This window comes from Zootoca vivipara, chromosome 3, assembly GCF_963506605.1.
Source record: "Zootoca vivipara chromosome 3, rZooViv1.1, whole genome shotgun sequence".
Classification (NCBI taxonomy): domain Eukaryota; kingdom Metazoa; phylum Chordata; class Lepidosauria; order Squamata; family Lacertidae; genus Zootoca; species Zootoca vivipara.
The window spans coordinates 12,116,449-12,132,363 of NC_083278.1; the positions used below are offsets into that span (position 1 = coordinate 12,116,449).

At 41.3% G+C, this 15,915-nt stretch overlaps 1 protein-coding gene across 4 annotated transcripts in view; it reads left to right on the forward strand.

Moving 5' to 3' along the window:
• The window catches only part of PLCB1 (phospholipase C beta 1), a 441,431-nt gene that overhangs the window by 411,904 nt on the left and 13,612 nt on the right, over positions 1 to 15,915 (forward strand). The window contains exon 32 of one of the 4 annotated variants that reach the window (XM_035110112.2): positions 6,242 to 6,307. The exons of the other annotated variants lie outside the window; for them this stretch is intronic. Within the exon in view, the coding sequence (XP_034966003.1) occupies positions 6,242 to 6,283 (42 nt within the window). The 3' untranslated portion in view covers positions 6,284 to 6,307. The remainder of the gene's footprint in view (positions 1 to 6,241; positions 6,308 to 15,915) is intronic. 4 annotated transcript variants of the gene reach the window in all.

The window sequence follows — 15,915 nt, forward strand, 5'->3', positions numbered from 1 at the left end:
AGAAAATAAATAAAAAAGCTGTGCTAATGTTTATTGATGCAGAGAAGGCCTTTGACAATATTTCCTGGACGTTCTTAAAGAAGAATTTAGAAAAAATGGAGGTGGGCCAAAATTTTTTGACTGGAGTAAAGGCGATCTACTCAGAGCAAAGAGCAAAGATTATTGTTAATAATATGGTATCAGAGGACATTAAAATTGAAAAAGGTACAAGACAAGGGTGTCCCCTCTCACCTTTGCTTTTTATAACGGTCCTGGAGGTCTTACTCAACAAGATTAGAAAGGACGATGAAATAAAAGGAGTGACTGTAGGGAAGAAACAATATAAACTTAAAGCCTTTGCAGATGACCTTGTTCTGACATTAGAAGATCCGGAGTCCAGTGTTCAAAGGGCTCTGGAAGTAATCCAAGAATTTGGAAAGGCAGCAGGTTTTAGATTGAATAAATCAAAAACCAAAGTTTTAGATAAGAATTTAGACAGCAAGGAAAGAGAAAAGTTACAGGAGGCGACTGGTTTATCTTTTGTTAAGAAAGTAAAGTACCTTGGTATTAATATGACTGCAAAAAACTTGAATCTATTTAAAGACAATTATGTAAAAATGTGGAATGAAGTGAAAAAAGATTTAGAGACTTGGACCAACCTGAAACTTTCCCTGTTGGGTCGTATAGCTACTGTTAAAATGAATGTATTGCCAAAGATGCTGTTTTTATTTCAGTCATTGCCAATAGTTGAGAAGTTGGATTGTTTTAAAGAGTGGCAAAAGGTGTTATCGAAATTTATATGGCAGGGGAAGAAGCCAAGAATTAAATATAAGATACTTACTGATGAAAAACAAAGAGGTGGCTTCTCCCTGCCCGATTTAAAGATTTATTATGAAGCAGCGACCTTTTGCTGGTTGAAAGAGTGGTTTCTGTTGGAAAATTCAGATATTTTAGATCTAGAAGGTTATGACAATCTTTATGGCTGGCATGCATATGTATGGTATGACAAAGTAAAGGCCCACAGAGGCTTTAAAACACATATAATAAGAAAAGCATTGTATAGCGTTTGGACCAGGTATAAAGATTTGTTAGAAAGAAAAACACCTAAATGGATTTCACCATTAGAGGCCAAGGTTCGAAAAAGAGTTAATACGGAACCCAGTTGGCCGAAATATAGAGATTTGTTGATTCAAGAAGGAGACCAATTTAAGTTAAAGACTTACGAGGAGTTAAAGTGTAAATTAGACGATTGGCTCCAATACCATCAGATAAATGAAGTTTTTAAAATGGATAAATTGATTGGTTTTCAATCAGAGAAGTCAAAGTTGGAAACAGAATTGTTAGAACCCAAGCTAAAAACACTTTCCAGAATGTATAAATTGCTGCTTGAGTGGCATACGAAAGATGAACAAACAAAGAATGTTATGATTTTGTGGGCAAAGGATGTGGGTCATAATATTATGATTGAGGATTGGGAGAAACTGTGGAAAGTGAATATAAAATTTACTGCGTGTAGCTTATTACAAGAAAATCTAATGAAAATGATGTATAGATGGTATCTTACACCAGTAAAATTGGCAAAAATATACCACAGTCATGATAATAAATGTTGGAGATGTAAGAAAGAAGTAGGATCCTTTTACCACATGTGGTGGACGTGTCCACTGGTAAGTGACTTCTGGAATAAGATTTATAATGAACTAAAGAAAGTGTTTAAAAACACATTTGTTAAAAAACCAGAAGCATTTCTAGTGGGCATTGTAGGGAAGGAAATTCCAAAGAAAAATGTGTCTTTTTTTATGTACGCCACTACGGCAGCGAGACTTCTGATTGCTAAGAACTGGAAATTACAAACATTACCAACGATTGACGACTGGCAGATGAAGATGATGGAATTTATGGAATTGGCTGAGATGACCGGAAGAATCCGCAACCAGGGAGAAGAAGCGATGGAAGAAGAATGGAAAGATTTTAAATTATATCTTAAAAAACATGCGAAAGTAATTTAGTAGAATAGAAATTAAGTAGTAAACGAACTGCGGAAATTTATAACATGTGAGATGATAGTTAAAAAGTATGACCTTTAATGTGATTAAAATGATGTAGAATTTGCTAATTAAATAATCTCTAAGGGACCAAAGGGAGGGAAACCCGAGGAGGTCCCTAAAGACAATGTAAAGGGTTTAAGGAATAATTAATTAGAATGTGTTTTTATTTATTTTTTGTGTATTTTTTTTCTGGTTTCATGTTTTTGTGTGTTTCTCTTGCTTGTTTTCTTTTTCCTTTTGTCTTATGTTGAAAAATTTCAATAAAAAATATTTAAAAAAAAAAAAAGCAAAATTGGACCTCGTGTAGGCAGATGTGTTTGCTGTTTACATGTCTGCCCTGTTCGTGTCTAATATGAGATGGGGGGTGTACTTCTAACATCAGTAGGAAACACATAAATGTGTTTAGCTGAATCCGCCTGCATCGTTCCACTCTTTTCTCTCTGCCAAGTGTCCTATGTCTCATGACATCCCATGCATGTGTTTCTCATATATGTATGTATCTGAATATTCACACATTACTCTAGCCCTGCAGGTTCCAGTACCAGAACTGAGATGGAATGGGGCAGGGAGAAACAACTGAAGTATTGTATGCATAGCTGCCAAGTTATCCCTTTTTTAAGGGATTTTCCCTTATGCTGAATAGGCTTCCTCGCGAGAAAAGGGAAAACTTGGCAGCTATGATTGTATGGAGGTGATGCAGGGATAAGTTCAGCTTCCCTTGGCCACATACTCCTTTTCATGTGAAAATTAGGCACAGTTGCACTCATTCATATGCAAACAGGGCATATGATGAAGGACAAGCATGGCTGCCACGCATATAAGAAACATTTCAGGTGATCTTCTGAAGCGAAATGGAGGTGAACTTGGTGACATATATAAACTTCCTATGGAAAAGAGTGTGCAGTCACCATTTAACTTGGATTCTGTCTTTTGTATTGCCTTACCTGCGAGTAAGCCCCATTGAATTAAATAGGGTTTGTCTCTAAATAGACATGGTTAAGAGTGTGCTGCAACAGATTCAACAATGGACCAGAAGTTTCCGACACAAATGCAAAAGGGTATGTGTTGTTGTTGTTGTTTAGTCTTTTAGTCGTGTCCGACTCTTCATGACCCCATGGGCCAGAGCACGCCAGGCACTCCTGTCTTCCACTTCCTCCCAGAGTTTGATCAGACTCATATTGGTAGCTTCAAGAACACTGTATGTAATTTCAGAGTGCATGAGGTAAAGGCACATCTGGAACACTCACTTATGTCTAGAAATGGAAGAGTTAGATATTCTATATGGCAGGGATGACAACCTGTCTGGATGACTTCGGTTAGAGTCCAATTTTTTATCAACCCCAGCCAGCATGGCCAACAGTCAGTTCTGACAACATCTAGAGGACCACAGGCCTCCCCTGCCCTGCCCACTCTATGATTTGTTTTTCCTGTCCTGTTTTCTACCTTGATAATATAAGCCTACTCTATTTTCTCTTGTTGTTGTTTAGTCATTTAGTCATGTCCGACTCTTCGTGACCCCATAGACCAGAGTACACCAGGCACTCCTGTCCTCCACTGCCTCCGAGCAGTTTGGTCAAACTCATGTTCGTAGCTTCGAAAACACTGTCCAACCATCTCGTCCTCTGTCATCCCCTTCTCCTTATGCCCCCAATATTTCCCAGCATCAGAGTCTTTTCCAGGGAGTCTTCTCTTCTCATGAGGTGGCCAAAGTATTGGAGCCTCAGCTTCAGGATCTGTCCTTTCAGTGAGCACTCAGGGCTGATTTCCTTCAGAATGGATAGGTTTGATCTTCTTGCAGTCCATGGGACTCTCAAGAGTCTTCTCCAGCACCATAATTCAAAAGCATCAATTCCTCAGTGATCAGCCTTCTTTATGGTCCAGCTCTCACTTCCATACATCACTACTGGGAAAACCATAGCTTTAACTATACGGACCTTTGTCGGCAAGGTGATGTCTCTGCTTTTTAAGATGCTGTCTAGGTTTGTCATCACTTTTCTCCCAAGAAGCAGGCTTCTTTTAATTTCGTGACTTCTGTCACCATTTGCAAGTAAAATCTTTCATTGCCTCCATTTCTTCCCCTTCTATTTGCCAGGAGGTGATGGGACCAGTGGCCATGATCTTAGTTTTTCTATATTTCCTCTATTAATAAGATTCAGGGGTCTCATGAATCCATACTAGCAGTGCTATTGAGCTGCTGGTGCACTCCATATTGAAAATGATAGAAGTATAATATCCTTTGTGTAATAATGTAATAATATGCATATTGTGGAAACAGTAGCATCTGCGTATAGTAAAACCAATAAAACGTGCTCATTTAAATTACCCTCTAATGTGTCTCTAAGGAAGAAAGCCAAGAATGACTCATATAACTTTTTAGTTAATGGGAAATGGAATATGTAATTGCTTGTTTTACTTAATACTACTTTTCTGTTGCCTCAAATGCACTTTAGTTTATTTTGGAACTTACCTTCTCAGCTGAGCAAGTGCCAAAGCAAAAAGAATAATTTTAAATCAGTAGACAAATCAACAGCTGTGCTGTCGTAAGGGGTCCTAGCGATGCTAGATATGGGGGGAAAAGTTGCGTAATTCCTGTGTGCATGATAGGATTTCCTTTGTCACCAATCCAAGCACTTACTTGCCATAGGTAGATTTAAGAGGGAGATAGACAATTCATGGAGGATTGGTCTGTCAGTGGCTATTGGTTACCATGAGGCCAAATAGAACCTCAACGCTCACTTACTAATCTTTGTCATAAAATGCTACATCTTATTAAGATACTTTTATTGAAATTTTCAGTTTTATTTTAAGCAGCTTTGGACATGTTGTTGTAAAGAAGAAGAAGAAACAGCAGCTGTGTATGGATTTTATTTTCCAGCAAGAATAGGAAGAAGGGCAGCGGTCAATTTTAGACTTCCTTAATACATACACCGTGTTTTCCGTTTAGAATATTGTTTTTTGAAATGTCAAGGGCAGACCTTTTAAAGTCAAGAGGCTAAAGATGGAAGTCCAAGATGATTTGTGCTTCAAAATTAGTCATAATGCCTGCAGCTCCAATTGACATGATGTCAATTTCAGGCAACAGTAATTTAAAGAAGATGCAGTAGGGTCAAGCGGCCTTTACTCATTTATTTTTCTTTTCATGGGTTGCATAACTGGATTGGCTTGACGTGTGTATATTCATTACCATAGAGATTTATTTATTTTTTAAGAAAAAAGAAAAGAAATAAGTTTCTGCACAGTAAGGACTGTGTGTGTTTTATTAGATGTTATGGTTGCAAAATTATTGAGTTGGCTATTCCCAGCTACTGCTCAATGTGCCCCCAAAGTTTGCAAAACTAGTATGACCAGAGACCATGGCAATACACAGCTTACTCACAATAAATAATAATAACATGATAGAACATCACAGGTACAGCTGGTGCAATGAAGATGCAGTAGGGTCTAGCTTTTGTTTGTTCACATGACTTCCCTAAACCATGCCAATCAATGATGGAATTGGGGGAGGGCCATTGCTCAGTGGAATAACAAATATTTTGTTTGCAAAAGGCTTCAGTCCCTGGCATCTCAAAGTAGAACTGTAGATCTGCAAGGGATCCCAAATGGTAAAATGCAGTCTTTTGTCATATTTCTACCATTATTATTTCTACCCAAATAATACAGAAACGTAAGGAAACCGGGCATTCCTATGTACCTACTCCAGATTTATGAAGAAAAGTTTGTTTCCATAGAAGGTATTCTTTCCAAGAACTGCCCGCCCTTAGTAGTCCTTGAGCACAGCCTCTGACTTGGCAATCAAAATGATGGATGGGTATATCTTCTGCTGTGGAGATTGCCATTATCCCCTGGGTGGGGGCGGTATCTTCTTTCCTGTTGAAACTATTCTCTCTGCACTCAAAAATAGATTTGTAACTTGAAGAAAGTGCTGTCACATTTTGATGAGTTAGAATGGACAGAGCAGTTTCATTGCCTGGATATGCATACCAACCAGAGAAACGTTGAAGAGGGTGGCATTAAAGATGCGTTCAATGACCTTTTTGTTGTTTGTTAAGCACAATGATGAAATTATTATTATTATTATTATTATTATTATTATTATTATTATTATTATATCTATGTTTGTGTGTTACTAGCTGTTTTGTTTAAAATGTCATATTGTAGTTTAGAGCAATTGCCATTCTCCTAAAATTAAAACGATCCTTGGTTTTGTTTTAAAGAGCATAGAAGAACCAGAAGTAGAGGAGGAAAAACAGAAGTAGAAATGGAGTATGAGACTAGTGAAAGTGAGTGAAACATTTGCCTTTCTTCTTTAGCAAAACTAACAACTCTCATTTTGTACATATTAGTAGGAATCCTAACATAAAAGCCATTGATTCATCCAATTCCTCCCCCCCACCCTCGATACGCACCTTTGCATGTTTTAATCCCTGATGTTGTTTGTTGGTTACTTGACAAAGTCTATCACTGATTATTCTATTATTATTTTCTGTTAAGAAACTTGTGCTGTTTTGAAGTTCCACTGCCTGCAAACTTCCACGCTTCCATTAATTCCCACCTTTACAATGAGCAATGCACGGTATAAATATATGCAATTAATGATAATTAAGAGGGCTGTAGAGGGCAGGTAGCATTGAGATCAGGAGTATTACTCTTTTTTAAATGCTGTATGGCCATGAACTTCATAATTACGATTTTGTACCCACTTCAGACAAGTACAGTGGTGCCTTGCTTAACGAATGCCCTGCTTAACGAAATTTCCGCTTAACGAAAGGATTTTTCGAGCGGAGGTTGCCTCGCTAGACGAAGTCATTTTACGAAAAATTCATCTAGCGAATCGCGGTTTCCCATAGGAATGCATTGAAATTCAATTAATGCGTTCCTATGGGCAAAAAAAAATATCAATGCATTCCTATGGGATTCGCTAGACGAATTTTTCGTTATAAGAAAAGACCCGTGGAACGAATTAAATTCGTCTAGCGAGGCACCACTGTACTTGAAATGGTGAAAAGGAAACTTGGAGGTCATATCAAGTCAGCATTTTTGATGTGATTGTGTGAACTCTGAGTATCAGACTAGGACCTGGGAGACAAAGGCTCACATCCCCACTTGACCATGAAGCTCACTGGGTAACCTTGAGCCACTCACTGCCTCTCAACCTCACCTGCCTCACAGGGTTGATGTGCAAAAGAAACTCCCCTGCAAAAGAAATGGGCTACCTGTGGATAGAATAATTGATGGAAGTCACTTGATGAGATAGTTTGGAATCAAATTATCTGGATTAGAGAAGCACAAGGGAATGAGACATGTCAGAATAGAAGAGAGAAAGAAAAATCACGTATAACAGAAGCAAGGATGTCCTGCGAAACACGGTTTTCTGCTTTTTGAAATGAGAATGAAAAATCTTCAGAGTGCCTCGCTAGGAAGAGGGAACTCTTAAACCAGCACTTGAAACTGGTGTTGTTGTGTTTTGTTGCTTTGTTTTAAATAAGCCAGAAACATCACTCTGCTCTGTAGTTCAGTGCCTCAAAACTGGAAAATAAGGGGCTCAGCACAATTTAGACCATGTTGACATCAGCTGCATGCTGCTTTCCATCAAAATAGAAATTAACATTTCTATCTGTCCCAAAGTAATTTGCATACTAACAAAGCATGGCACCCCCATGGTAAAGTAAGTCCTTGCTTCAAGTGATTTTGAAAGCCCTAGATACCTACACATTGAGTAGCCATGATTTGGCCATGGTGATTATAGAACGGTTCCCTTGTGACTAGTCCTCTTTTCATAATGTACTCCTGGGGATGCCTTGCTTGCAATCACCAAATGGAACAGCATTAAACTTGTCCTGTCAGGGCCCCACTCTGATAGAGCATACCTATGTTTGTATGTAGCCATTTCCTATGTTCAGGCGATGGTATTTCCACTTTTAAAAGGATAGCACAACTGGTAAAATCTCTCCCTGAGTCTAAATGGTGATGCTCAATACGTAATTACCTAATTCAGTATACAAATGTCTCAATCTCACATAGCTTTGTAATGAATCAAGTGCTGTTTCCTGCGAACTTTTCTTTCAGAGGAAGTCTATGAGATTTTCAGTGCCGGATTTACGTATAAGCTAAACAAGCTATAGCTTAGGGCCCCACTCTCTTGGGGGGTGCCCCAAAAAATTAAAAGAAAAAAAACCCTGGATGTACATTTCTAAACTATAAGATAATAAAAACAAATAAAATAAAACCTACATACCACAACAGTGTTTTGTGTTGTGTAGGCTCCTATTTGTTGTGTGCAAATGACTTTAGATACCTGTTAGGTCCATAAATTACCATATAGCATATATTCAACATAAAAACAGCGACAATTTGTTGTTGACAAAGGACAGCTGGACATACAAAGGGCCCCATTACTTTAGTAGTTTAGGGCCTCATCAAACCTAAATCCGGCCCTGGAGATTTTGCACGCATACAGTCAACATTCAGCAGACCAGGTTCCCCAAGGCAACTTGCTTTGCAGGTTAATTGCACAGAAGCTTTTGGGACAAGTCCATGTACCAAAATGCACTAAAATGTCCATTTTAAGATGAAATACATTGGGATAAAATAATATTTAAATGTGTATGTGGGCTTAAGTACGGATTTTAATGCAGAGCTGTTGTTTGTTTACAAATAGATAGATGATAGATTAACGAGGAAACTACATGGAATGCATTTTTTAAATGAGCACATGTGAAATTGCATAGATGGATCTGCACTCTGCGTATCTCAAGGGCTGGTAGTGGCAGTTATTTGCCATCTGATGGAGGAAACTCTGGCACATCTCATATAATGTCATTAGCCCTGCATGCTAATGGGAAAGGAGAAATGATCTGTTGATAAGAAAGTTTACAAAGAGGCTCACTGGCAGAGCACATACCTAGGTTGCAAAAAGTCTCAGTTTCAATCCCTGGCATCTCCAAGCAGGGTTGGGAGGGACTTCAGACTGAAACACAGGAGAACCATTGCCTCTCAGTGTTGACAATACTGAGCTAGATAGACCAATAGCCTGACTTAGTCAAAGGCAGCTCCCTATGTTCCTAAATATCTCAGAATACATCCTAATACAGTTACTATTTATTTTCTGAAAAATAAATTACACAGAAGCAAATTTGGGCTGAAACTCATTCTTCCCTAGGCGAAGGAGCGCACACTCTCGTTTCCTGATAAGAATCATTAGTAGCTTGAGGGAACTGTTAGAAAAAGCTTCTTTTCCACCTTCCCTGAGGCTGCTTAAGACATGTGTGACTGACTGTGGAGCTTGTGCTTCCAGTCGGCTTCAGAAGGCTCTGCCTTCTACACTTTGCGTCGTTTCTGTTTTAGCCTTTTAAAATTGTAAACCACCTTGGGTGCCTTGGCAGAAAGGTGGAATATGAATGCAGTAAATAAATAAAAGCAGAAGATAGCGAGCAGTTTTAGAATAGGTGCTATGGCAAGCTAGCTAATATTTGGGGGGGGGGAGATGTGAAATTAATATTGAAACCTGTTTTTCAGTGCAAAGTACGGCCATTTTCTTTCACATTCAATGCCAGTATATACTGCAAAATTCTTATGTACGTCTATTCAGAAAAGATCACATTAAATTCAATGGGATTTGCCCCCAGATAAATTTGCTTAAGATTCCATCCTAAATCTCTTCCTCTGAAATCAGTAGTACTTAAATGTGATTAGCTTCTGTGCAGTATGTTTTATTATTTAATCCTAAATTTTCGTTAAGCTGGGTGCCTCACAGCTAGACTGTGAGGAAGACTAAACTTAACATAGCTTGCGTAAAAAATAATAATCTGGAAATAATTTTGTGAGGGATTTCTTTTTGGTGAATACTAGTATTCGCTTCTTTTTTGGGGGAAGCAGTTATTTAGTGTAACATTGTCCACCACATATAGAATAGGCTCTCCCCCCCCATCTTTAGTTTTGATTAGGTAGAAAAGGCATTCAGAGAAGGAAATCACAATTTTAAAAAATAATGTAGAAGATCCAGCCAGAACCTTTTGAATTCCACCTGACTTCTAGCTACACCCCTTGGTTTATTTTCATCCTATTAGCAAGTCAAAGGAGTCCCACCAAGTTGTCACAGCATTTACCAGCATCCTTAAGCACCTGATGGATGCCTCAGAGAACAGCCAGGCCATTTCCATGATATATTTCAGTAGCAAGAAGGTCTTCATAAATATATTGCATGGGGAAAGCAGCTGTGCCTTTGCACTGTGCCTTCCACTGTTCTCTCAGTTGCCCTCCATGCTCCCAGGCAAAAGGTGGCAACATCTTCCCCTGCTTCTGGTCAGGAAGGAAGCACGAATATAGACAGGAGGGGCAGGAGAGGCTCAGCTACTCATAACAGATGCTCATGTGGAGAAGAAACCAAGCCCAATCCCCATCACAACAAGCTAAGCACATTTTGCACAACCCAAACTACGTACATATGAGCAGTGCTTTTTTTCAGGACCCAATTTCCAACAGTAGCAAGCAGGGGCGTCTTACCCATATAGGCTAGTGGCACAGGTCGCCAGGGCGCCAAGTTCTGAAGGGCGCCAGGGAAGAGGCGGAGGCTGGATGTGGTGCCTCCCTGCATCAGCTCGCTGCCCTTGCCCACCTCTGTCATGTCGCACCAAAGCAGCGCCGCGCCCAGAGCCTCCGTCTCCTGTGGCCACCGTGGCATGAAGCAGACAGCTGAGCCAGGAGGTGCCGCGTCCAGCCTCTGCCTCTTCCCCGCCGGAGGAGCTGCCCTCCTGCCTCCTGCCCTGCTGGCAGCACCGTCCTCCCTAAAAAAGGTGGACAACTCTGGGAAACGGGGGGAGGGGGTGCCGGAGGGAGCTTTGCACCACGGCACCAGATATGCTTAAGACAGGCCTGCTAGCAAGCTATGTCCCTGAAGCCCACAAGCAGGGCATGAAGGCAACAGTCCTCTGCCTTGTTGACTGTCTCTAGCAACTGGTGAAATAAAATGAACGTGCAAGTTCCATTTTGCTATCCTGGGTAGCAGCCATTGGTAGGCTTTTCTTCTAAGAAGGCATTCATTCCCCTTCAAGAAGAACATGTCAGCCCCAACAACCATCACCAAATCCCATAATTATTCATTGTATGAAGAAGTGCTGTTGTTTATGTGTCTCAGACTCACTTGAAAGCTGTCAGTGATGCTCTGCACCTTCCTTACAGAAGCTTCTGCATGCAAGGACATGCAAGGAACCTTCCTCCCAAATAGATCCACATGTGGTTGGGGATTGCTGGCCATAGCATAATTACCTACAGGCTGATCAGCTTTCCCACAAGTGGAGGATTGGTGCGTACATATAGGGAAACACACATGGAGTGTACATGTGAGATGGTTTGGGCCATGAAGGTGTGTATGACACTAAGCTTTGAATGTCTGCATTTGTGGCCCTCAAATTAATTCCATAAAAAACGTAGAAGTCTCTGCTTGTCATGAACACGGCTTTGCTCATAGTCATCAGGACTGTGACATGTTCTGTGTTGTCACTCCATATCCCAATACGTGTGTGACCAGCAGTAACATAAAACAGTGTGTGAAATGAGCAGGTGGGGAGGCACTCGAGCCTCCTCTGCTTTGTTTTTAATAAGGAAAAATCATTTATTTCGGCACTAGCCTCTGATTTGTTACTTCTCAACATGGCATTTTTCTAAGGGAAAGTGAGGCAGTGTTTTCCTGTGCTCTCTTGTGGGAAATACGTAACAGCGCCATGGAGGGCTTCTCCTCATTTGTGAATCACTCGACATGGAGCTGTAACAGCACTTCCACTAGTTTAGCATGAGTGTGCTCTTGTAGCCTACATTTGGAAGATAAAGCTCACAGCCTAACGTAGACTGAGCCTGCTCAGTGGGCACAAAATGCTAACTGTTGGAGGGGGGAGGGGATGGAAACCAGGCTCAGAGGAAATACGGCGAGGAGAATGGTAGAAGTGGCTGGCTAGGGCAGTCCACACTGCAACATTTTGTTGCATGTTCCATTTGTCCTCCTTTAACTGTGGCTGGGAACCAGAGGAGCTATAGGTTTTTTAGGTGGGGGCTCTTTTCTTTTGCCCTACTTCCTTTACTTCTCTTGAGCTCATTGCTGATTGAACTGTGTTGGTGTCATGGTGTTGTCAGACAAGGAATGTCTAGAGGGAGGGATTAGCTCTTGATTGTCAAGAGAACACTTACAAGTTAGGAAAAGGCATGTCCGTCTGTCCTATGCCTCTCAGCTACTCCTAGGTGTGCATCCGATGAGGCAGTGGCCTCAACAGAGAGGCCCACCCTCAACCTCAGCTTATGTATCTCCCCCACCCAAGCTGCGCGCAAGCAGACAAAGACTCCACCTGCATTTAACCTATTTCTGCTCCTTTCTCTTCAATCCTCTCCTGATCCTAGGAGATAGTGGGGCAGGAGAGGTGGAGGCAGGTGTAGAAGGTGTGGACGCCTTGACTCTAAACCAGCCTGACCTCTCTCTCCCTCCCCCTTGTACCTTCACTCTCCAATCCTGTAGCTTCTCCCACCTCTGCTTCTCGTCTTCCAGCTGTTTCAGGCTTCCCTAGACCACCAATCCCTTCTTCCAAGTCAGCCTCCAACCCCACTTCTCCTGGTGCCCACATGGGGTACCTTTGAAGGTGACTCAGAAACTACAACTAATCCAGAATGCAGCAGCCAGACTGCTGACTGGTAGTCAGAGCCCTAGCTAGGTGGTCTTGCAACCCAGCAGAACCATCCAGATTGTGCCTCCTAGCCATGGACAAATTAGCTCTTCTTTCTGCCTCTCCTCCAACCACCACCAACCACCCATTCAATTTCCTCACACACTTCACCTTGTAATGAATTCTTTCACAGAAAATCCAATACACATATTTATGGACATAATTTTAAGCCAATTTTGTGTCCCCTCGCCTGTGCCCCTGGTGAGGGCCTTCCTCACCGCCCCCTGGCTACAACCCTGTTGGGAGTGGCCGCCAAGACCATATAACACCAGTCCTGAAAGACCTACATTGGCTCCCAGCACACTTTTGAGCACAATTCAAAGTATTGGTGCTGACCTTTAAAGCCTTGAACAGCCTTGGCCCAGTGTACCTGAAGGAGGGTCTCCACCCCCATCACTCAGCCTGGACACTGAGGTCCTCCTCCAAGGGCCTTCTGGTGGTTCCTCACTGCGAGAAGTGAGGTTACAGAGAACCAGGCAGAGGGCCTTCTCAGCAGTGGCACCCGCTTTGTGGAACACCATCTCATCAGATGTCAAGGAAATAAATAACTATCTGACTTTTAGAAGACATCTGAAGGCAACCCTGTATTGAGAAATTTTTAATGTCTAATGTTTTACAAATTTTTATGTGCTGTAAGCCAGCCAGGTGGGCGGGGTATAAATAATAAAAGTAGTAGTAGTTGTTGTAGTAGTATCCAGCCACCACTCCTCAGTGTTCAGCCAATCCCTGACAGTTATCCAATTTATAAATGTATGCAAATCATATCATTATGGCCTCTAGAATGTGGGACTCTGAGAATCAAGATACATTTTGCCACCAAGTTTCTCTTCTTGGTTATCCTTCATAAACAGCACTGCTTTGAAAGTGATCTGGTTCATTGCTCTTCAGCCGAGCAATGAGATAGCTGAGATAGCTGCACAGCCATCATACGACTATATGGTAAAAAAAAGAAGTTGTTCCCCAAAATCCATGTTTGGGCTAAAAGTGGGTCCATGGTCTGAAATGATCGCACAGTCATTCATTCTACCTGACATATACAACCATGAATAAAAATGAGTTTTTAGAGCCGTGTTTAGAAAGTCTCATTCATAAAAGGATTTCTATAAATGGTTGTATGCAGTTGAGGATTTAACTTGCTAGCTTCTGTCATACCCTTTAAATTATTTCCTGGGAGAGAAATATTTTGCACCTCTTAAAACACACACACACTTAACTGAGAGGGACAAAGTTGTAACCAGATAAATAGAAACTTTATGTAAGAAATTCTGGTATACTTCATGGGGGAAAGGTACTTTTTTGGTATTTCCATCTTATTTCTAACACTTTAAAAAGTATGTATTGTCCTTGATTGTCATGACCTAATCATGCGTGTGCTAAAGTTAACTTGCAAAAGAAAAATATAATCATTTATTTTTTAAAAAACTTATTTGCATAGCATAACTTAAGCAATTAAGAAATGCCACTTTCTACAGATTTGCCTCTTTCATATGTGGGCTTCATTCTGCTTTTCTTAATCTCAAATGGGATATGATACTGAAGCACAATATGTCCCCAACATCTTTACAAAAAATGCACCCCTGGTTTATGCAAAATTAAAATGGAAGACTGGCACCGGGGAGGAGATTATTAACCCCTTGTACCCTGTGCTGTGGTCTGCTGAAAATTGGGTTTCTCTCTCTCTCTCTCTCTCTCTCTCTCTCTCTCTCTCTCTCTCTCTCTCTCTCTCTCTCTCTCACACACACACACACACACACACACACACACACACTGCTGCTTTGACAAATAGCATCTGAGATAGGATTTTCAGCATAATTGTTTCCCTTTGTGCCATTTCTTTTTTACGGCACTCGGCACCTGCGCACTGGCCTCCCACTTTTGTCTGCAGACTCCACAGATAAATTTAGTAGGCTGGAGGGGAAGAAAGCAGGAGCGGAGGGGGAAGGAAAAGTTGGGAGGGGTAGAATTTTGCACAACAGAACAACATGTGTAGTTTGGCCCTTATTGGAGCACATCATCTTCCGAGCTTTGCCTAAGTAAGGGCACCTACATTAAATAAGAGCCACAGTAAATGTCATGATCCAATACCAGGAAGTATGCCATAATTTACTCCGGGTGCACATTGTTGTGTTTGACAATATGTGCTTGATAGATCTGGAATTCTGCCAGGTGTGCTGTCATCTTCTGTATCTACCGGTAACTGCAGCACAGTTTATGGGAGAGGATAGTCTTTTGCTTGGCAGATTGTGTTTTAACATCTTTACTTTCATGCGACAGCTCTTAAAATAGAAGATGTAAAACACATGGTGCACAATATGGAAGACGGCCTGATCTTGCCAATAGTGTGTTGTTCCTCTAGAATTGTCCACTTCCAGCTCCTTTACGCTTCTTCAGCAGATCATAGAATCATAGAATTGTGAAGCAATGGATCTTGCTACCCAGGTCCAGCACAGAGGAATACACGCCTCTTGTCTCCAGCTTCCAGCATCAGCCAAACTCTCATACACAACTCTCTCACACACAGCCCCCCCCTCCCTTGGCTTGTTGTTTTCCATCCAAGGATCCAGCCAGGTGATGTGGGAAAATATATGTGCCATTTGTCTCTATGGCGAGCTCCTAAGACTTGTACACCACAGTTCTTAACTGGCCCGTCAAAGCCATCAACTTAACTAAGGAACTAGTTTGGCTGGTTTCCTCTTAAAGATTCTACCCCAACACAAGATCACAGGTTTGGGAGGGATCCAATTGGCCCTCCAAACCCACAACAGTGTGTACACATTCTAGAAAACACAGAGCATCAGGTTTTGCCTCAACACTTCCTTGGGCTGTCATGACATAATTGTCTCTGCAGCTGCTACCTTTTTCCTAAATAGCAAAGCTTATTGCCTCCGCAGTCACCCCTAGCAAGTGTTCATTTGTTCATTCAGAGTTAAAACAGTTTCCAAAGTTGGCTGAGCCTCTTCACAGCCCCACCAAATTTGTAAGGGTTTCTTCTGGAACACTCCCAACACTTAGAACTGAACGACGAGAGATCTTTAAGGGGGAACTTGGCAAATCTACATGCAAAGCAACACACACACACACCCTAATCTCACACAACAAGCTTGGCATGTGGTTAGTTCAAGCACATTTCATACCCACAGAGCAAAAGGAAACAGGCCAACAATTAGCTTATCTGTGTGCCC